Below are 23,188 nucleotides of genomic sequence, written 5' to 3'. Positions count from 1 at the left end.
ACTGCTGATGAGAAAAGGTATTTAGCAGTTTATATTTACTAAAACAATTGCATTTCCATGTTGTGTGTACTGTGGGAGACCAGATATAGTCAATGCAGGGTCCTGGGTTTAGTAACACTTTAAGTGGTTAATGTTATGTAATATTATTATTAGACTTTTGTCTTCCTTTTAGTGAAGAAAGGACTGCAACAAGGACTTAGACAGCAATAACCAGTTGACAGGGGTTCTAGTCCCTACTAAAAAAGCACCTTTATTTTTGCCCATTTTGCTGTTGGAGATTTCCCCTCACTTCCTCTCTAGTAAAACTATTGTCACTAAAATTGGAAATAATGAAGTCTCTCTAATGAAGCCCCAGATAGGAGTTAAAACTTAATATGGGTTCTAATCCTTCCCTACCCTATTCAAAATGAAGAAATAAACATTTTGACTTGAGGTCACAGAAAGGTTGGAATGATCACAGCCACCCATAGATCTCATTCAAGTCAAAGGCTAAATGACAACCAGATATCCATGGGTGAAAGTTCCTAAAGGGGAGTGAATTACCTGCAGGGCACAGGAGACATTTGATTAGGCCATTCTGCCCTTCTACCGAGTAGTACCGATCATTCTCAGATATGAGTCTTTCAGTCCTTGTAGGAAGGCCGTTCGTGTATGAAAGAACCTGCAGAGAGGAGGAGATACAATTGATCAGCTACAACTCATCACAACAGCAAATGTATTCATAACATATTCAATAGCCTTGTAAAGTTTGTAGCATATCATTTTCTGAAACTTTAATGGGACAGTAAAGTCAAATTCTATTCATGTTTGTAGCACTGGGGTCCCGGGCTGTCTTTACATGCATATTCTTCCTAAGTTTCTGGGAGTCTTCCATGACCATGGACCAAGGGAGCAGATAGGAAGAGTGAATATCCTAAGCCTGGATGTGGTAAATTCTAAGTCACTACAGTGTGCTTTCACAATAATTTCACAGACTGTCCAGATAAAGCAGGGGTGAGTTACAATTTTGTCCAGCTATTATGTATAAGGGCAAGAATAAAGTCATTGCACCAAAATTCGCTGCGTACCCACTTGGAAGAAAAATATATTTGAAATATATTTTAAAAATATTCTTCCAAATATTGGCCATATTTATTATATTAAAAATAAAATATATATATATATATATATATATATATATATATATATATATATTGCATGTTGAAATACGTTTTTATTACAAAATATATGAAGAATATTTAAAAAAAAAAAAATATATATATATATATATATATATATATATAAATATATACTAAATATAACATATAAAAAAGTCATTTTAAGATATATTTTTACATATATTTGTAAATGCATTCCAAAAATGTAGATTTTTATTTTTAAAGACATACAGTATATTTGAAATATATTTGTAAAATATATATATTTTGTAATAAAAACGCATTTCAACATGCAGTATATATATATATATATATATATATATATATATATATATATATATATTTATTGAAATATATTTTGAAATATATTGAATATGGCCAGAATTGTAGCATTTCAAATATATGGCAATATTATTGGAAGAATATTTTTAGAATATATTTCAAATATATTTTTCTTCCATGTGGGAAGGTGTACTGACTTAATTCTGTCCAGTCAGTACTAAGAGTTACACAACCAGATTATGAGCCCACTTTTTCTGCTCCAGAGCCGTAATGTAGTCTTGCTGCCCCTGCCGCATTATTGGTCAAGGATGGAGCATTAGCACACTGGTGAGGTCATCCCTCTCCTCCTGATGGCATATGTGTGTGCAGCAAAGCCTGTTGGCCTCAGAGAAAACTCTCAGTCTAATGTGCAGTGCATTATAGGTGGCTATTATCAAGACAGATTTGAATATGTACATTATTACATCTTGCTACATTTACCTCCACCTAGCAACAAATGTAACGATTACTCTACTGTAGTACTCCCTGTTGGTCTGATATGTACAGTTGTGTTCAAAATAATAGCAGTGTGTTGAAAAAAGTGAATAAAGCTCAAAAGCCTTGTAATAGCTTTTATTTCCATACACACAAATGCATTGGGAACACTACACATTCTATTCCAAATCAAAACATGAAGAAAAATATATCAAATTTGTGTTGTTCCTCTAAAAAAATTGAAGAAAGGTGAATATTAGACTGTTCAAAAAAATAGCAGTGTTTGTATTCTTCTTTACAAACTCAAACATTCACTATATAAACTGAAATATGTTTGAAGATTTTGCTTTCCTTTGAATCACTTAATGAATATTTAGTTGTATAATCACTGTTTCTGAGAACTGCTGTACATCTGTGTTGCATGGAGTCAACCAACTTCTGGCACCTGTGAACAGGTATTCCAGCCCAGGATGATTGGACTACATTCCACAGTTCTTCTCTATTTCTTGGTTTTGCCTCAGAAACTGCATTTTTGATGTCACCCCACAAGTTTTCTATTGGATTAAGATCCGGGGATTGGGCTGGCCACTCCATAACGTCAATCTTGTTGGTCTGGAACCAAGATGTTGCACGTTTACTGGTGTGTTTGGGGTCGTTGTCTTGTTGGAACACCCATTTCAAGGGCATTTCCTCTTCAGCATAAGGCAGCATGACCTCTACAAGTATTCTGATGTATTCAAACTGATCCATGATCCCTGGTATGCGATAAATAGGCCCAACACCGTAGTATGAGAAACATCCCCATATCATGATGATTGCGCAACCATGCTTCACTGTCTTCACAGTGTACTGTGGCTTGAATTCAGTGTTTGGGGGTCGTCTGACAAACTGTCTCTGGCCACTAGACCCAAAAAGAACAATCTTACTTTCATCAGTCCACAAAATGTTGCGCCATTTCTCTTTAGGCCAGTCAATGTGCTCTTTGGCAAATTGTAACCTCTTCAGCACGTCTTTTCAACAGTGGGACTTTGCGGGGGCTTCTTGCAGATAGCTTGGCTTCACAGAGGCGTCTTCTAATTGTAACAGTACTCAAAGGTAACTTTACACCTTCTTTGATCTTCCTGGAGCTGATTGTTGGCTGAGTCCTTGCCATTTTGGCTATTCTTCTATCCATTCGAATGGTAGTTTTTCGCTTTCTTCCACGTCTTTCAGGTTTTGGATGCCATTTTAAAGCATTTGCGATCATTTTAGCTGAGCAGCCTATAATTTTTTGCACTTCTTTATATGTTTTCCCCTCTCCAATCAACTTTTTAATCAAGGTACGCTGTTCTTCTGAACAATGTCTGGAACGACCCATTTTCCTCAGAATTTCAGAGAGAAATGCACTGTAACCAGCATGTACAACATTTGCTGCCTTCCTTCCTTAAATAAGGGCAATAATTGTCACCTGTTTTTCAAAGAATGAATGACCTCACTAATAGAACTCCACACGGCTATTATTTTGAACATGCCCCTTTCAATTAGTGATTCAATTACACAGAATCAGCAGCATGCATGTCATGACTGTTGGGTCTGTTGGATTTCTATTACTCTACTACACCTGCTAGTAAATTAGTTGCCATGTAGAAATATCATTTCTACCAAAAACAGTGATTGATCAGGTTAGTGATGTCTGACTGCTATTATTTTGAACACAACTGTATATGCTATCTTACACTACTGTGTACATTGAAATGCTTGTGTAGATATCATTGTCCCATGCCCATGTTCATAGATGTAAATAAAGATTTTTTTTTTTTTTTAGATCTACCTTTTAAGGAATATACTGCAAGTCTGCATTTAATTTTGTAGTGTTTATCAACCTGTGTTTCTCCTTTAACAGAGGAATGAGTTAGAGGTTAAAGTCTGGCTGTGACTCCACATTCCACAGTACTATGAATGGGATAAGAGAATACAATGTGCAAAGGCTGTGGTCAACCTATAGTAATCTACAGTAACTCATGTCAATTTACAGTAACTAGACCAGTAAAAGATTAAATCTTTGGTTTACCGCTTTTGATGTGTAATCACTACACTTTTCTAATTAGGTTGGCCACAGACCACAGACAGGTTTTGCCCAATTTGTATCTTTCTCATTGAATGCCCACTTTGTGTTTTGTTCAATGAATGATCTACATGGCCAAGCACAGTAGGACCTTCATAAAATAAAATATATTTTTGTGTCTTTCTTCCAACACAAATCTAAAGTGGTTTGTTCTTCATTTTATTAAAGCATTCCTTTAGACCAGGGGACTCCAAAGTTTCAAAACAAAGGGCCAGTTTACTACCCTTCAAACTTTAGGGGGGCTGGACTTTGGCCAGTGGGAGTACAAAATGCCCTGGCATCATTGGGAGTACACAGTGCCATAGGCTTGGTGGTCAGTTGCAGTAGAAAAATTACATCATTGGTGTCAGTAAGAGGAATAGTGCTCCATCATTGGTGTCATTGGGAGGAATAGTGCCCCATCATTGGTATCAGTGGGAGGAATTATTATTATTATTATTATACAGTATTTATATAGCGCCAACAGTTTGCTCAGTGCTGTACAATATAATGGGAGACAGTACACGAGACAGTACAGTAACAATACAATACAATACACGAGGGGTTCGAGGGCCCTGCTCCTTGGAGCTTACAATCTAGGAGGGAGGGGATAGTGGTACAGGAGGAAATAGCTGTGGGGGATGGAGTGGTAGGAAGAGTGGAGGAGATCAGCAATAAGGTGAGGATGGGGTAGGCTTCCCTGAAGAGATGGGTTTTCAGGGTGCGCCTAAAGGTGAGGAGGGTAGGTGACAGCCTGATGGATTGGGGTAGTGAGTTCCAGAGGATGGGGGAAGCCCTGGAGAAGTCCTAGTGTCCCATCATTGGTATTAGTGGGAGGAATAGTGCCCCATCATTGGTATCAGTGGGAGGAATAGTGCCCCATCATTGGTATCACTGGGAGGAATAGTGCTCCATCACTGGTGTCATTGGGAGGAGTAGTGCCCTATAATTGGTACCAGTGGGAGGAATAGTGCCCCATCATTGGTATCAGTGGGAGGAATAGTGCCCCATCATTGGTATTAGTGGGAGGAATAGTGCCCCATCATTGGTATTAGTGGGAGGAATAGTGCCCCATCATTGGTATTAGTGGGAGGAATAGTGCCCCATCATTGGTATTAGTGGGAGGAATAGTGCTCCATAACTGGTGTCATTGGGAGGAGTAGTGCCCTATAATTGGTATCAGTGGGAGGAATAGTGCCCCATCATTAGTGTCAGTGGGTGTAATAGTGGGGGGTGCAGAGTGATGTGGTGTTGGTCAGTTGGTGTTGCTCGGTGTCAGGCTCTTTTTGTGCAGGGTGGGGGGGAGGGGAAGTTGGGCGGCCAATTTTAGTGTTGCCTAGGGCAGCACAAAACCTAAATACACCACTGCTGCCACCCCGTTCAGTATTACAGGCCCCGTACCTGTAATACTGTGAAATTGCCACATATCTGTGCCTACAGGAACTGTTATCATTCATTACTGTTAACCTATATATGCAACATACCAGATAATTACAACAATGAAGAACTGTGTGTGCAGTTTTTCCCTGACTGGGTACCTCTGGCCTGGGGCTTGTCTACAAGCCGTTTGAGAAAGTAAAAGTTCCATTTGATAAGTGGAGGTGGGATATGCTTCCCTGAAAAGAGAGTTTTCAGGGATAACCTAACGGTAGACAGAGTAGGAGATAGCAGGACAGATTGGGGTAAGGAGTTCCAGAGGACGGGAGAGGCTTTGGGTCTGTTTTAGGCATGTTGGCCATGATTAGTGCAGGGTATAAAAACAATGGCTTCTATGCAGTAGGGCTGAGAAACTGTAACCACACAGGTTATGGTAGGGTGGTCTACAAGTACTTTTGGCCCAAGAGGAAGAATGGGTGCTTTGCCCACTATTTAAAATAAGAGTTTAAAGTGGTTGTAAAGGCTGAAGGTTTTTTACTTTCATGCGTTCTATGCATGAAGGTAAAAAAACCTCTGTACGCAGCAGCCACCCTCATTACTTACCCCTTAGCCCCCCTTATTACTTACCTGAGCCTCATCACGATCCATCGATGTGAATGACAGCCTTGGCTGTTCCGGATCCCTGCCTCCTCATTGGGTAAGAAAACAAATCAATCACAGACAGTCAGCCAATGGGGGGGGGGGGGGACACTGCGGCTCCACGTGTGAATGGACACATGGAGAAGAGGGTGCCCCAATAGCAAGCTGCTTGCTGTGGGGGAACCCAACAGAAGGGAGGGGGATCTGAGAAGAGGAGGATCCAGGCTGCTCTGTGTAAAACCACTGCACAGAGCAGGTAAGTATAGCATGTTTGTTATTTTACAAAATAAAAAAATGAACCTTTAGAATCGCTTTAAAGTTTTACTTAACCCAAGACCCTGCTTTCACTATATCTGGTCTCCCACAGTACACAGAACATGGAAATGCAATTATTGTTGTAATTATAAACTGCTAAATACCTTTTCTCATCAGCAGTTAGAGCAGTCTTGTGACTTCTATCAGTGTCCAGGAGAGCACATGTTAAAGCTTGTAGAAGGAGTTTTCTTTCTGCTCTAGGAAGATGCAGAACCTCTGTCTGGACAGTGCTAACTGCCCCTGTGCTGATCACGTGCACTGTCCCCCAAAAAACTCTCTAGCAATACACACCAAGCTGAGCATGTGCAGACTGTCTCCACATTCTGCCCTGCCCTCTGTCTGGACAGTGCTGATTGGCTCTGTGCTGATCACATTCACTCTCCCAAAAAAACAAAAACCCTCTCTAGCAATACACACCAAACTCAGCATGTGCGGAGTGTCTCCACACGACACTGGAAGAAGGGGAGGATCAGAGAAGTTAGGATCAGACAGCGGAGGATTAACCCCTTAGGTTCCACAGTGAGTATAACAAGCATGCTTTACTGCATATACAGACTGATTTTACTGTTGTGGGTTTAGTAACACACTCAATACCCTCATTTTTTGAATCTGTGATGGAAGTTAGACATGTGGTACTTTCTATTATAAAAACTACAGTGCTTTACCCTGGTTATATAATATTTGCCTTGAGATAGGTTTTAATGGAAGGTTTTGTGGTTCTTTAAGTCCATCGCACCAGTCGGGTTATACTTTCTTGTGTGAAATGACATAACCTAAGCATAGATAAAGTAAACATGGTTCAACATATCACATGATAAAAAATTATTTTTGTATCTCAGCACCATGTCCCCCTTTTGCCTCTCTTGTAAGTTTTGTATCTGCAGCAACGTTTTGCTAAATGTGTGTTATCAGCCGCACCAGATGGAGTGACATAAATGTGGTTTCCCAAATGCTGCAACCTTCACCTTTCACATAGATAGTACAGGGTCCTCCGCTGACGAGCTGGGTGTGTACTGTACGTCAGGGGCGGCATGAGTAATGTGGAATGAGGACAGGAAACGTTTGCATCACAATGGACTGCATATGCTTTGGAAAAGTTTGAAGTTCTAAAGATTTGTATATGCCGTCCTTGAGCCCGGGTTCACACTTCAGCGGTGCGAAGAATCGCATGTCATTCCTACAGGAACCGCACTGCATTCCTGTGAAAATCACATGCGAATTCTGTTGTGGTGCGATTTGAGCAAAATGTATGGCTCCAATCGCACCGCATCCGCACCAAAAAGGTGCAGGACCCTTTTTTTATTTACTTCAGGTACTTATAGAGAGCCATCAAGTTACACAGCGCTTTACATATATATTGTACATTCACATCAGTCCCTAACCCTCAAGGGGTGTACAATCTAAAGTCCCTAACTTACATTCATACATACACATACTAGGGACAATTTAGACAGGATCCAATTAACCTACCAGCATGTCTTTGGAGTGTGGAAGGAAACTGGAGTTCCCGGAGGAAAGCCACGCAGGCACAGGGAGAACATGCAAACTCCAGGCAGGTGATGCCGTGGCTGGGATTCGAACCAACGACCCTAATACTGCCAGGCGGAAGTGCTAACTATTTCGCCGCTGTGCTGCCCCTTTTTTGATCTGCACTAGAATAAGTTTGCATGGGTATTTATACCCATGCGATCCGATTCTGCACATCGCACCACGTTTTGCGGACCACTTTCAGGGTGTTGTTAACGTAACATACACACCCACAGCAGTTCGCATGAATGGGGTGCGATTGTGATGCGGTTGTAGAATTCGCACAAAAAACAATGCAAATTCCGCACCGTATCAGCGTGAACCCAGGCTGAAGAAAAAGGGAAATAAAATCGGATCCCACACTGATATCTATTGGTATTTTTTGTTATAAGATAAGCTAAAAAAATACTCAAAGGGGCTGATTTACTAAAAACGGAGAATGCAATATCTGGTGCAGCTCTGCATGCAAACCAATCAGCTTCCAGTTTTTATGGCCAAAGCTTAATTGAACAAGCTGAAGTTAGAAGCTGATTGGCTACTATGCACAGCTGCACCAGATTTTCCACTTTCCAGCTTTAGTAAATCTTCCTCCAAAGTTTTTATTAGGCTACTGAGGAGTTTTTGAAGCGTTTTGGCGTTTGTGTATGTATATATATAAGGCTCAGTTCACACTAGCTTTGTCAGGAGGCATCAGACAGGCTTTTGGGAAGCGTTTTTAACGCTTCTCAAACGCCTATGAAAATTCTGCACATGGCAGCACACTGTGCCATTCACACTGAATCGTGTAGAGTCAGGAGGAGTTGAAGCCCCCCATTCAAGTCTATGGTGCCGCTCTGCAAACGCCTGGCAGTTGCGAGGCAGTTGCAAGGTGGTTGCGGAGCGTTAATACCATATAACTTCAATATAGATGTTCATGGTACAGTTTTAACACTTGGAAAACGCCTATCAACCGCATCAAAACCGCGCATGGGGCGTTTGGAGAGCGTTTGAGGAGCGTTAAAAACACTTCCCAAACGCCTGTCTAACGCCTGTCAAACGCTATAGGGGCATTTGGCGAGAGTTAGAAATAAAATCAAGTGTGAATGAGCCCTTAGAAAAGTGCCTGAAAAGCTCCAGAAAACTGCTTCCCTATGTATGTGAATGTATATCTATGTATGTTTTCACACTGAGGTGTTCCGCTTGCGGTGTGGTGTAAACACTCCTGCTTGCAGCATCTTTGGGGCATGTTTGGGGAGTTAAAAAAAAGCTACAAAAACAAAAAATTTCCTATTGAAATCAATGGAAAATGCCTGAAAAGCGCCTCAAAAACACCTCTGAGAAGCGCTTTTGGTGCAGTTTTTAAGTCACATGTCCTTTAAAAATGCTCAGAAAGCGCAGCAAAAATGCCTATGTGTTTTTGCGGCGGATCAGTGTGTGCCTGGGTTCACACTGATGCAGTGCGGAAATCGCAGCGTTTTCTGTACAACTTTTGGATCACATCACAATCGCACCCCGTTCATGCGAACCGCTGCGGGTGTGTATGTTAAGTTAACAGCACCCCGAAATCAGTCCACAAAACGCGGTGCGAGGTGCAGAATCGGATCACATAGGTGCGAATACCCATGTGATCTGATTCTAGTGTGGACCAAAAAAAGGGTCCTGCACCTTTTTGGTGCGGATACGGTGTGATTAGAACCATACAAAATGTATGGCTCCAAGTGCACCGCACACAAGTCGCATGTGATTTGCATAGGAATGCAGTGCGGATCCTGTGCGAATCACATGCGATATACCGCACCGCATATATGTGAACCCAGGCTGAAATGTGCTTGAGTGTTTTTTGAGTGTGAGCTCTGCGATCCAGCCTGCAATAAACAGTTCTTTCTTTGTGTGCAAGGACCACAGAGCTTACTATTCAAATCCACAGCATAGCATAGGTACAACACTGTTTATTTGCTTGTAATCTGCCAACTTGCTCCTCTTGTAATAAAAATTTTTTTTAGTTGCCCAACTAGTCACATTTGGTGACCCGGCTTATTCCAAGCACTTCTGTTGTGGTGAAGCTGCATGTCCAGACATGCCCTGGTTTCCTCATTTTGGCGACATACGTTTTAACAATCCTTAAAGTTGAAATCCAGCCAAAACCAGTTTTTCTCCTTTGGTTTAGAAGTAGGGAAGTGATAAGACCTCTAAGGCCAGGTTCGCAACGCTTCGTTTTTCTATGCGTTTTGCAGGAACACAGCGCATGCCATTTATTAGGATTTCCTATGGATCACTTATACATCTATGCAGTTTTTGCGGGCGTGCTTTTTCGAAAGGGACTTCTTTTCCCGCAGCAGTTTGCGTTTTTACTCCAATAGACTTCAATGGAACCACATATAAAATGGAAGTGCTGCATTTTGCGTGCGTTTTTGATGCGGTTTAACCTGCCCAGCAACAAGTTGGCCCCCAAATAAAGCAAAATGCAACAAAAACACGTAAAAATACGCAAAGCGCACCACAAAAAGCATTGCAGAAACGGATCAAACGCAAACTGCATAGGTTTGAACCTAGCCTAACATTTTATGTTGGAAGTGCAACACCAAGAGTAGACTGGGAAAGGGTAAAATGATCATGTGATAAAATGATCTGGGGGGGATTTTCTACAACATCCTATAATACCATCAGGACAGGATATGATGAGAAACCTCTGCGATAGAAGTACAGATTTATAAATAATTTAACAGAGGTTCTGAACTTCCCATGCAATATCCAAAATGGGTTCTGGCTGCAGTTCCACTTTTAAACGACCTCATAACTTACAAAACGTAACAGAGAGGTTTAGGCTGGCCATACATGGGTTGATTTTCGAACGATTTTTCGTTTGAAAATCGGACATAAAAATAATCGCCCAGTTTTCGCTCTGTTAGTGGAGCAATGGCACTGGCCGATTTTCGTGGTTCCTCCCCATTTTGTTTATCAGGCATGCTGGAAAATTTGTGAAAAACGACTGATTTTTGAAATCATTAATGGCAACATTGGATTACAGAACTAATGATGTTTTCGATTTTAGATCAAAAAATCGTTCGGAATTCGACCCATGTATGGCCTGCTTTACAGTATATATGGACTTCAGATGCAGGCACTATGCCAGAATACAGCTGACACCCACATTGCCGACAACCACACTGCAGATTCGTCCATCCATGCTGTTTAACGTGTGTGGGGAGGCTCCTACACTTACTTCTAAGTAAAAATACTTCAGAAGTCTTCTACAAGCCATTTAGGGCCCTTTCACACTGATTTTTACCTTGCTAAAAACGCAAATCAAAATATTTCCCTTTAAAACCTATGGGACTCTTCACATCACTGCGCTGAGGGTGCGTTGTCTGACCTCACAAATGCACTTCTGGAAGAATGGTCAAACATTCCCATAGACACACTCCTGAACCTTGAGGACAGCCTTCCCAGAAGAGTTGAAGCTGTTATAGCTGCAAAGGGTGGGCCAACTCAATATTGAACCCTACGGACTAAGACTGGGATGCCATTAAAGATCATGTGTGTGTAAAGGCAGGCCCAATACTCTTGGCAATATAGTTTAGATTAAAAGCCACCTGAGGACGTTGTTTTTCCCCCCTCCAAACATTCAAAAAGTCTCTGGTGGGAGTCCCCGTTCCATTTTCGCCACCGCTTTGGTTGCTAGGATGCTGGCACAGCAACCAATGTGCGGCTGTGCATAATTGGTTACTAGGGGGCAGGCGGCTGGGCTACACAGCATCACTGGCTGCAAAGACACTGGGATGTACATTGTCAATGGTGGTTATGGTGCATGCGGCCACCTGCTTCATAACAACCAATAGTGCTGAGATGTCGAGTCGACAGCATCCTATCACCCAGCTCAGTAATGCTGCCTTGTTTAAGCAGTGCCATGTTGCTGAGGTGAGGATGGTGTGTCCACCCAAGTGCCACCTAAGGTCGTTGCCTCTTTTTTTGCCTCATTGGTGGCACGCCTTTGACCCTTAGATTTGCCATCATAAAACTAGCACAACAATCCTGACTAAAGTCGGCCACATTCACTGTATATGTGTGAAGGTGTGTAACCCCTGTCACTATGGAAGGACATTAGGCCTGGTATGTGCAACGTTCCCTTACATAGTATCCACATAATATGTTTGTAAGCAGCAATTGTAGTCACACAACATGAAAACAAGAAAAGACTTTCCACTTCCTATATTATCTCAGAAGGAGAACCTGGGGTTCCAAATGTCAAAGTGCAGGGCCGGAGTGAAATCTGATGTCACATGACACAGAAATGAAGGTAGGCTGGCAATGAATGTGCCGTACGATGATAACGTCACCTCACACTAAACGACTTCCTGAACACCGCCCTGCCCTCTCATTCTCAGTACCGAGGTCATGAGAGAAAAATGTGCCCAGCCAGCTCTAAAACCAACCTAAACCAGAATGTCTAGTTGTCATGAGGAGATGGAAGTGTTTGTATAGTCACAACAGTGTTTGTATAGTCAGTTGCAGCTTTTACAGACCGCATTCCACAAGAAAGAGCTCAGTGACCACACTCTGCTCTCACCCACCTCTACTGCGAGGCTGTTGTTTTTTTATTCAATTCCTGGAGGCGGGCTTTCAGCAAAACATTTTTCCTATTGTGAAATTTCTTACCTGCCAGTAACAGCACTTCCTGGTGCAGGCTGACAACACTATGCCACTGTCTCACAATTAGCGGCATCGTTGTCAGCCTGCTGTGTGTGCTCCTTCAGTTGCCCGTTGGATTATCAGACAGGCAGCACAAAGGCCACCTTGGAGCAAACCTGGCAAGTTGACAACACTGCTGCTAATTGTGAAGCAGAGGCTTAGTGTTGTCAGCCTGCAAACAAAAGTACTGTTACTGGCAGGATCTCTAATGCAGGCCATACATGGGTTGAATTCTGAACAAATGTTCTTTAGAAATCAGAGATTTTGTGTGTTTTGTAATCCAATGGTGCCACCATTGATTTTGAAATTTGACCAACCAAGACTTCAATCTCACCTCATATTGCTCACAGGTGAGGAAATGTGTAGACCATATATCCATCCACACAGCATTATATATACACCATATATATCCATGTCTACAGTATTATATGTAGACCATATACATCCATGCATACAGTATTATATATAGACCATATACATCCATGTGTACAGTATTATATATAGACCATATATATCCATGCATACAGTATTATATATACAGACCATATATATCCATGCATACAGTATTATATAGACCATATATATCCATGCATACAGTATTATATATAGACCATATATATCCATGTCTACAGTATTATATATAGACCATATATATCCATGCATACAGTATTATATATAGACCATATATATCCATGCATACAGTATTATATATAGACCATATATATCCATACATACAGTATTATATATAGACCATATATATCCATGTCTACAGTATTATATATAGACCATATATATCCATGCATACAGTATTATATAGACCATATACATCCATGTGTACAGTATTATATATAGACCATATATATCCATGTCTACAGTATTATATATAGACCATATATATCCATGCATACAGTATTATATATAGACCATATATATCCATGCATACAGTATTATATATAGACCATATACATCCATGCATACAGTATTATATAGACCATATATATCCATGCATACAGTATTATATAGACCATATATATCCATGCATACAGTATTATATAGACCATATATATCCATGCATACAGTATTATATATAGACCATATATATCCATGCATATAATATTATATATAGACCATATTTCCATACATACAGTATTATATATAGAGACCATATATATCCATGCAAACAGTATTATATATAGACCATATATCCGTACATACAGTATTATATATATAGACCATATATCTGTACATACAGTATTATATATATAGACCATATATCTGTACATACAGTATTATATATATAGACCATATATATCCGTACATACAGTATTATATATAGACCATATATATCCATCCACACAGTATTATATATAGACCATATATTTCTATACATACAGTATTATATATAGACCATATATATCCATACATACAGTATTATATATAGACCACATATAGACCACAAATTTCTATACATACAGTATTATATATATAGACCATATATTTCTATACATACAGTATTATATATAGACCATAGATATCCATACATACAGTATTATATATATATATATATATAGACCATATCTATCCATACATACAGTATTATATATATATATAGACCATATCTATCCATACATACAGTATTATATATATATATAGACCATATCTATCCATACATAAAGTATTATATATTTATATAGACCATATCTATTCATACACAGAGTATTATATATATATAGACCATATCTATCCATACATACAGTATTATATATATATATATATATATATATATATATATAGACCTTATCTATCCATACATACAGTATTATATATATATATATAGACCATATCTATCCATACATACAGTATTATATATATATATATAGACCATATCTATCCATACATACAGTATTATATATATAGACCATATCTATCCATACATACAGTATTATATATATATAGACCATATCTATCCATACACACAGTATTATATATATATATAGACCATATCTATCCATACACACAGTATTATATATATATATATAGACCATATCTATCCATACACACAGTATTATATATATATAGACCATATCTATCCATACACACAGTATTATATATATATATAGACCATATCTATCCATACACACAGTATTATATATATATAGACCATATCTATCCATACACACAGTATTATATATATATATATACACCATATCTATCCATACACACAGTATTATATATATATATAGACCATATCTATCCATACATACAGTATTATATATATATAGACCATATCTATCCATACATACAGTATTATATATATATAGACCATATCTATCCATACACACAGTATTATATATATATATATACACCATATCTATCCATACACACAGTATTATATATATATATAGACCATATCTATCCATACACACAGTATTATATATATATATATATATACACCATATCTATCCATACACACAGTATTATATATATATATAGACCATATCTATCCATACATACAGTATTATATATATATATATATATAGACCATATCTATCCATACATACAGTATTATATATATATATATAGACCATATCTATCCATACACACAGTATTATATATATATAGACCATATCTATCCATACATACAGTATTATATATATATAGACCATATCTATCCATACACACAGTATTATATATATATATATATATATATAGACCATATCTATCCATACATACAGTATTATATATATATATATAGACCATATCTATCCATACACACAGTATTATATATATATAGACCATATCTATCCATACACACAGTATTATATATATATATAGACCATATCTATCATGCAGTCAGTGAATGGAGTCTACTATGAACAGTCACAGCCCCTCCCCCTTTGAGAAGTATAGGGTACAATGTGTGATCAGGAGGGATGGATGGACAGGGGTCTATCTGTGACCATGGAAGGGGCTGTGAAGCCCCCAGTACTTTGTATCATTTGTCCAGACCACCGTCTCCCACCCAGCCAGTGTGAGCCAGGACCCCCCACCCATTCAGGACCCGTTCAGGCAGGTGTATAGATAGATCGGAGCCCCATGTACTGACCGCGGTGAGGAGGAGGCAGAAGAAGTAGAATTTTCCGGTGATCAGAGCCAGGGGGTCCAGTCCGGGGGTCACAGGTCGGCGGGGTGCCCCGAGTGGGGCCATAGCGAACAAATCCACAAGGAGGGGGAGGGGGTCCGTGTAATGTCACAATGTATCTACAGATCCCGGGATCGCACGATCTGTTCCACGATTTCACTTCAAATACCGGCAGAACACAGGCTCACTGCACTAATGTCAGTGTAGCTCCTCCCCCTAGAGCACGTCATGCCTGCTTGTGTTCCGCCTGTGTGCTCTGCTTCCCTGCCTCCCTCCTGTCCCGTCACACGGAGCTCATTGAACTCGGAAGACGAGCTTGTTCTTTTCCCATGGACATGTTTATGCTTTGATATGTCATTAATCTGACATACAGACAAAAGACTGGTGTGTTCCTTGGCCTTCATGATGCTGTGTGTTCACTAATGTTCCTCTGAGGGCTTCACAGAACACATTTATTTATACTGAGATTACATTACATCTATTCACTTATTTGATTCTATTTACTAACTAGGTGACTTCTGAAGGCAATTGGTTCCACTAGATTTTAGTTAGGGGCAGGGGCGGAATTACCATCTGGAAACTTGGGCACTGCCCGAGGGCCCAGGGTGAGTAGGGGGCCCCATGAGATGCCCCTGGTACCTTTTTCATAGGCTTTTTTTGAGTTTGAGCAAGGACACAGGGGCCCCCATGATCCCCCGTTGCCCGGGGGGCCCATGAGTTGTCAGTCCACCCCTGGTTAGGGGTATCAGAGTAACAGGAACTGAATACAAATACACACCACATATTTATTTGTAAAACATTTTGAAAATCATTTATCATTTTCCTTTCACTTCACAATTATGAGCCACTTTGTGTTCATAAAATCCCAATAAAATACATTTACGTTTTTGGTTGTAATATGACAAAATGTAGAAAATTGCAAGGGGTATGAATACTTTTTCAAGGCACTGTATTACCCTGGTGCATGGATTGATGGATTGGAAAAAATGTCTGTGAATCTTCACAACCCCACCTAATTCAGAAGAAGCTGGAAATAACCCTCAGAAAACCTCATCCAGGAGGGGGTAGAAATAAAAACTACAGAAAACCTGATCCAGAAGGGGGTAGAAATAAAAACTACAGAAAACCTGATCCAGAAGGGGGTAGAAATAAAAAGTACAGTAAACCTGATCCAGGAGGGGGTAGAAATAAAAACTACAGTAAACCTGATCCAGAAGGGGGTAGAAATAAAAAGTACAGAAAACCTGATCCAGGAGGGGGTAGAAATAGAACTACAGAAAACCTGATCCAGAAGGGGGTAGAAATAAAAAGTACAGTAAACCTGATACAGGAGGGGGTAGAAATAAAAACTAAAGAAAACCTGATCCAGAAGGGGGTAGAAATAGAAACTACAGAAAACCTGATCCAGAAGGGAGTAGAACGGGCGGACTGACCATTTGGAAACTCGGGCACTGCCCAAGGGCCCGGGGTCAGTAGGGGGCCCCATGAGATGCCCCTGGTACCTTTTATAGGCTTTTTTTGAGTGTGGGCAAGGACACAGGGGCCCCATGATCCCCTATTGCCTGGGGGCCCCATGAGTTGTCAGTCCGCCCCTGGGGTAGAAATAAAAACTACAGAAAACTGGATCCAGAATAGGGTGGAAATACACTCCTCAGAGTCTGAGGAGTTTATTTTTACCTTTTGGATCTGGTAGTCAATATTGTTTTATTTCGACCCTCTTCTGGATCACATTTTCTGAGGGTGTTATTTCTACTTTCTTCTGGATCTGGTTGTCTGAGGGGTTTATTGCTACCTTCTGCTGGATGTAGTTTTCTGAGGTTTTTATTTCTACCCTCTTCTGGATCAGGTTATCTGAGGGTATTATTTCTACTTGCTTCTGAATCAGGTTATCTGAGGTTTTTATTCCTACTTTGAGGCTCAGACAACCAAATCAAGAAGAAAGTAAAAATAAAATCGTCACACATCCTGATCCAGAAGAAGGTAGAAATAAACCCCTCAGACAACTTTATCAAGAAGAAAGAAGAAATAAAAACCTCAGACTACCTGATCCAGAAGAAAGAAAAACTAAATCCATCAGATAACCTGATCCAGAAGAAGGTAGAAATGCACCCCTCAGACAACCTGATACAGAAGGAAGAGAAAGTAAACCCCTCAAACAACCTGATCCAGAAGAAAGTAGAAATAAAAACCTCAGACATCCTGATCCAGAAGAAAGAACTAAATCCACCAGACAACCTGATCCAGAAGAAAGAAAAAATAAAAACCTCAGACAACCTGATCCAGATGAAGGTAGAAATAAACCCCTCAGACAACTTTATCAAGAAGAAATAAAAACCTCAGACTACCTGATCCAGAAGAAAGAAAAACTAAATCCATCAGATAACCTGACTAAGAAGAAGGTAGAAATACACCCCTCAGACAACCTGATCCAGAAGGAAGAGGAAATAAATCCGTCAGACAACCTGATCCAGAAGAAAGTAGAAATAAAATCTCAGGTAAGCTGATCCAGAAGAATAAACCCCTAAGACAACCTGATCCAGAAGGAAGAAGAAATAAATCCATCAGGCAACCTGATCCAGAAGAAAGAAGAAATACAAATCTTAGACAACCTGATCAAGAAGAAAGAAGAAATAAAAACCTCAGGCTACCTGATCCAGAAGAAAGAAGAACAAAATCCATCAGACAACCTGATCCAGAAGAAGGTAGAAATAAAACCTCAGACAACCTGAGCCAGAAGAAGGTAGAAATGAAACCTTAGCTTGATCCAGAAGAAGGTAGAAATCAAAACTTCAGTTTACCCAATCCAGAGGAAGGTAGAAATAAACCCCTCAGACAAACTGATCCAGAATAAGGTAGAAATAAACCCCTCAGACAACCTGATCCAGAAGAAGGTAGAAATAAACCCCTCAGACAACCTGATCCAGAAGAAGGTAGAAATAAACCCCTCGGACAACCTGATCCAGAAGAAGGTAGAAAAAAACAATCGGACAACCTGATCCAGAAGAAGGTAGAAATAAACCCCTCGGACAACCTGATTCAGAAGAAGGTAGTAATAAACCCCTCGGACAACCTGATCCAGAAGAAGGTAGAAATAAACCCCTCAGACAACCTGATCCAGAAGAAGGTAGAAAAAAACCCTCGGACAACCTGATCCAGAAGAAGGTAGAAATAAACCCCTCGGACAACCTGATCCAGAAGAAGGTAGAAATAAACCCCTCGGACAACCTGATCCAGAAGAAGGTAGAAATAAACCCGTCAGACAACCTGATCCAGAAGAAGGTAGAAATAAACCCTTTAGACAACCTGATTTAGTCTGCCCCAAAATTCTAATATGATCTCCAAAGGCAATAAGCTGCTCCTTGGATGGAGAACGGCCCACACACAGTCTTCCAGGTGACATCATCAGCTGCCAGCCTCCCTGTGCCTCTGGACACCACCAGAGCGGCCAGGATGAGGAGGATCACATAGGATCCAGCCATTACAGCCGGGACACACAGCATAAAGACATGCTATCTCAGATTCTACGTTTGAGAGTTTTTTAACTCATTTAATAGCTTGGTTTTATAAACTTAGAGCGGCACCGCTGTGTTTTCCCTCTCTCCACTGAGAAACAACTTGATTGTTTATCTGAACATGGTGTGCTGGTGATATTTTGGACAGAAGTTACGCTTTGGGGGCACCATCCACCGTTTCATCACAGCTCCTATGACTGGTCTCATTGCTATGGAGTGCACTCCATACTCGGAGGACAGTGTGGGCTCACAGTAGGGTGGGTTTTTTAATATATTTTTCAATATTTTAGCTGAAAGGAATTTACAGTGCAACTTTTTCCATGCTTGTGATTTCATTTTATTATTAAAAAGTTGCCAAAGGTAATACAAAAATGCTTATTGATAAACAGTTCCATGTTTTGCTGATTGTATAATATGAACATATTGTTAGATTCTCTCTCTAGTGGACCAAGCCTGCTGTGATATGGATTGCTGTATTCAGACTGTCTGAGCAGAAAGAAACAGTACAGCACAGCCACTGTAAGGTATCATGAAGAAGGAAGAAGAGCCTGAATGTGTACTGAGCAATTGTAGCTGCCCCCATGATCATGATAAATTACAAATTATACACAGGGACAATATTTATAACGCACACAATCATTAACAATAAGGGTAGCTTGTATTATTTATTTACATTTAATTGGACTTGTTCTGTATTATTGAAGACCTTTCACTATGCTTCCTCATTGCATCTGATGTTTCTGATCACTTTGAAAACTACTTGGACAAACATCTTCCTACATTACAGAACAAGTCCAGCTAGATGTCACTACAGTATATACTATTAGTTATACCATGACCTAGATTAACTCGCTCCAGCATTGACTTCACATTATTGCTCTGGACAGGATGATATTAACAACATTGGGCCATGCCTGGGCAATTTGGGGTTTATTTACTAAAGCTGGAGAGTCCAAAATCAGACTCCCTTCTGCATAGAAACCAATCAGCTTCCAGGTTTCATTGCCAAAGCTTCATTGAACAAGCTGAGGTTAGAAGCTGATTGGTTTCTATACAGAAGGGAGTCTGATTTTGGACTCTCCAGCTTTAGTAAATAAACCCCTTTGTGTCTACATGGTCACTTATAGTCTCCTCCAGGATCCAGGAGGTCGTGTAATAGGGTGACAATGCAGGAGCAAAGCTGGGAGACGGTTGTCACCGCATAACAGAAAGTCAGGAAGTGCCTGAACAAGAACTTTGCTGGCAGGATCACCAGGTGCTAACATGTTAGAGCTTATTTGAGACTTTAGTTAATGGATTTAGATTTCCTATTCTATGTAAAAGGAAATCCTAATTAGCAAACTGCACCTTCCATTGGGTGAATAGTAAGACATGCAAGGTGCCCTGCACTGCACGTACATCTACACCAGGCATGCTTAACCTGTGGCCCTCAGAGTTCTCTGATGTGATCCTCGACCTCTAACCATGGAAGTGCATGCCTGGGGCCGGCAACCTGTTGATTGTGATCTGGGCTTGCTGACCTGCCATGCCAGAGCATCAGAGTGCATTAGACTGGCGCCGGCAACAGAGGCTTCAGGTTAGCTGCATAGAGCCATAGACTTCTATTATGTCCTTTGGGTTTGGTGCACTTTCTAGGTGTAAAAAACACGGTAAAACGCATCAAAAACGCATTGGAACGCACCAAAAATGCACTGGAATGCACATGTCCCTGTTTAAATTGAAGAAAAAGAGAGGAGAAAATGAACTGGATTGCATAAAAATGCACTGGAACGTATAAACAATGCACCGTAACGCATCAAAAACGTGCATGCAAAAAACACATCTGGAGCGCATCTGGACTGCATTTCTATAGTGTGAACTGGCCTAAAAGTATTGCCAATTCAGATGCATATAGAAGGATAAGTATATTGTGCATAGAGTATTGAAGCGTTAGTAGCCCATCAATTTTTTTTCTGTATGTGTCACATTGTGGAGCCTTCTTTTTACTTTCTGTCCCAGAAACACAACAAAAAATCCCTTCAAGATAAAGAGACATACTTGACAGCTAGTTAACTTTTTAGATGATTGCCAGTGGAAGAGTATTCCCCTTTGGAAGATTTCTCTTCTATACCTGTTCCATTGACAGCTGTAAAATGTAGTATTTCTGATTGATTTCTCTCCAAATGATGATGAGCATCAGAATAAATGAAGATTGTAATTCCCCCTTTAAATGTAACATGTACACACTTTTATATCAGGGAAGATATGGCTACAGGCAGCTAGTTTTCTGAAAACATGTATAGAGCCCTCTATGTAGTTAGGCTTGCTGTTTTTTTTAGACAGAGGCTTGGTAGCACCCTGGGAGTGAGGCAGTTCACCTCTGTACAGGCTGGGAGGCTGTACAGGTCAGGGCTTCTGGAGTCCTCCTACTATTCCAGAAACTTAGAGAATTTTCTGGAAGAGGGGCGGAGGAGGGGAGGAGGCCCAGATCTGCATGTTTGAGGGACCTTGCAAATCCCTAAGTGGTAGGCTGGACATGGTGTCCAAGGACAACCCTGAAATATGGCAGAGCCTGGGGAGAAGGTTTTGCAGAGTTGGGTGGAAGATCGTCTGAGAGGTAGACTGGAGTGTGAATCCTGGGAGGGGGCCCTAGGGAGGGGAGCCTACCTACAGGCTGATTGCTGGACGAGAGGATCTCCACTGTACCACTGTCTCTTTGGAAGGCTATCCTGAGCTGCAGGGAAGGAGCTAGTCCAGCGAATGGCCTGGAAGCAGCTACCAACCCACCATGCTGATAGGACATTACAGTGTGAGTACTTCTACACCCCCTGGGCCAGAGAAAGGGAGAGGGCGGTCAGGTGCAAGACCCAACTAGTTCTCATCTGGGACTACTTTATTGCTAGATCTTGGAATCCCTTGCCCAGGGAAACCCTCAGTGCACCCAAGTAAAGAGGAAAGATTCATCTGGGGTCTGAGGAGGTACACCAAGAGGGCTTAGAGCTCTCTTAAACAGACAATGCCATTTTCGGATCCACATTTTTGACAGTATGGTTGGTAAGAAGTATGTCCTCAAGTTTTGCAATTCCTTGGGCATCCCATATACCCCTAGACCTAATCGAAGCTGTTAACCCCTTATTAAAAACAACTAAAAACCAGCTCAAGGATTGTTTACTGACTGCAAGTGTGCAAATGTAGAAAATACATGTTGGCTGGGCGTGCAGAGCTTAGGGGAACCCAACAATTCAGCAGCCCTCAATGCAGTGCTACACTTGCCTTGTGATCCAGGGCCAGTATGATCCTTCTCTAAATCTGGGCCTGGGGAATGAATGGCGTATTATCCAGGAGGTGGGGAAAGGCTGGAGCCTCATTATCCTCACAGGCAGACATTATTTTAGTGTATCCTCTTTCCTAATACTTTATTCCATAACGTTGTCACTATATGAGTTTGTAGGATGACACAATGTTGCTATGATAGAACTTTATTACAGAGGGAAATAATGACTTATCAGAGTCTGGAGAGATCACATAGTGTATTTTATTGCTAGCAAACTTTATTACTAGGAATTTATTACCTGTAAATGCTTTTAGTTGAAGACACTTAAAAGCTGAATATCAGCAGATATAATAAAACATGTTTATTTTGGATAGTGAAATGAGTCACCAGAAGCATCTACTGAATGACATGCAAAAAAATCAAAGATTTAACTGTAACAATTTTTACAATACGTAATGTTGGCATTGTGAAGTTACGTTCAATTAACCAGGAGAACATTTTCAGAACTTTCACCATGGTAAAAGATCAAATACGGTATGTCACTGTAACAAATTGTACTGTACAGCAGGCAATGTTGTTATAATGGATTTATGTTCAACCAACAGATTACAAAGCACTGTGGAGACAAGGTTTAGGCTCCATGCACAGTGGCTTAAAAAAAGCCTTGACAAAAAAAAAGAATAATTTTGAGCTTTTTTGTATTAGCATTTAGGAGCTTTTAGTGATTTTTTTTTCTGCCAGAAAAACTATCTCAGAAAT

General features: G+C 40.3%; 1 protein-coding gene across 4 annotated transcripts in view; it reads right to left on the bottom strand.

The window, feature by feature from the left end:
- Positions 1-15,866, bottom strand: part of LOC149445779 (tumor necrosis factor receptor superfamily member 10B-like) — a 50,635-nt gene extending 34,769 nt beyond the window's left edge. For all 4 annotated transcript variants that reach the window (XM_089653398.1, XM_089653399.1, XM_089653400.1 and 1 more), the window contains exons 1-2: positions 15,629-15,866; positions 544-661 (exon numbers count right to left, since the gene is read on the bottom strand). In XM_089653398.1, the coding sequence (XP_089509524.1) occupies positions 544-661; positions 15,629-15,730 (220 nt within the window). In that variant the 5' untranslated portion in view covers positions 15,731-15,866. The remainder of the gene's footprint in view (positions 1-543; positions 662-15,628) is intronic.
- Between the last annotated feature and the right edge of the window lie 7,322 nt (positions 15,867-23,188).

The sequence above is a fragment of the Staurois parvus genome, unplaced genomic scaffold (assembly GCF_062004578.1).
Source record: "Staurois parvus isolate SC_StPar_1 unplaced genomic scaffold, SC_StPar_1.0 ptg000710l, whole genome shotgun sequence".
NCBI classification, from domain to species: Eukaryota; Metazoa; Chordata; class Amphibia; order Anura; family Ranidae; genus Staurois; species Staurois parvus.
Note: the sequence above shows the minus strand (reverse complement) of the source record. Positions and strands in the feature narration are given on the sequence as shown.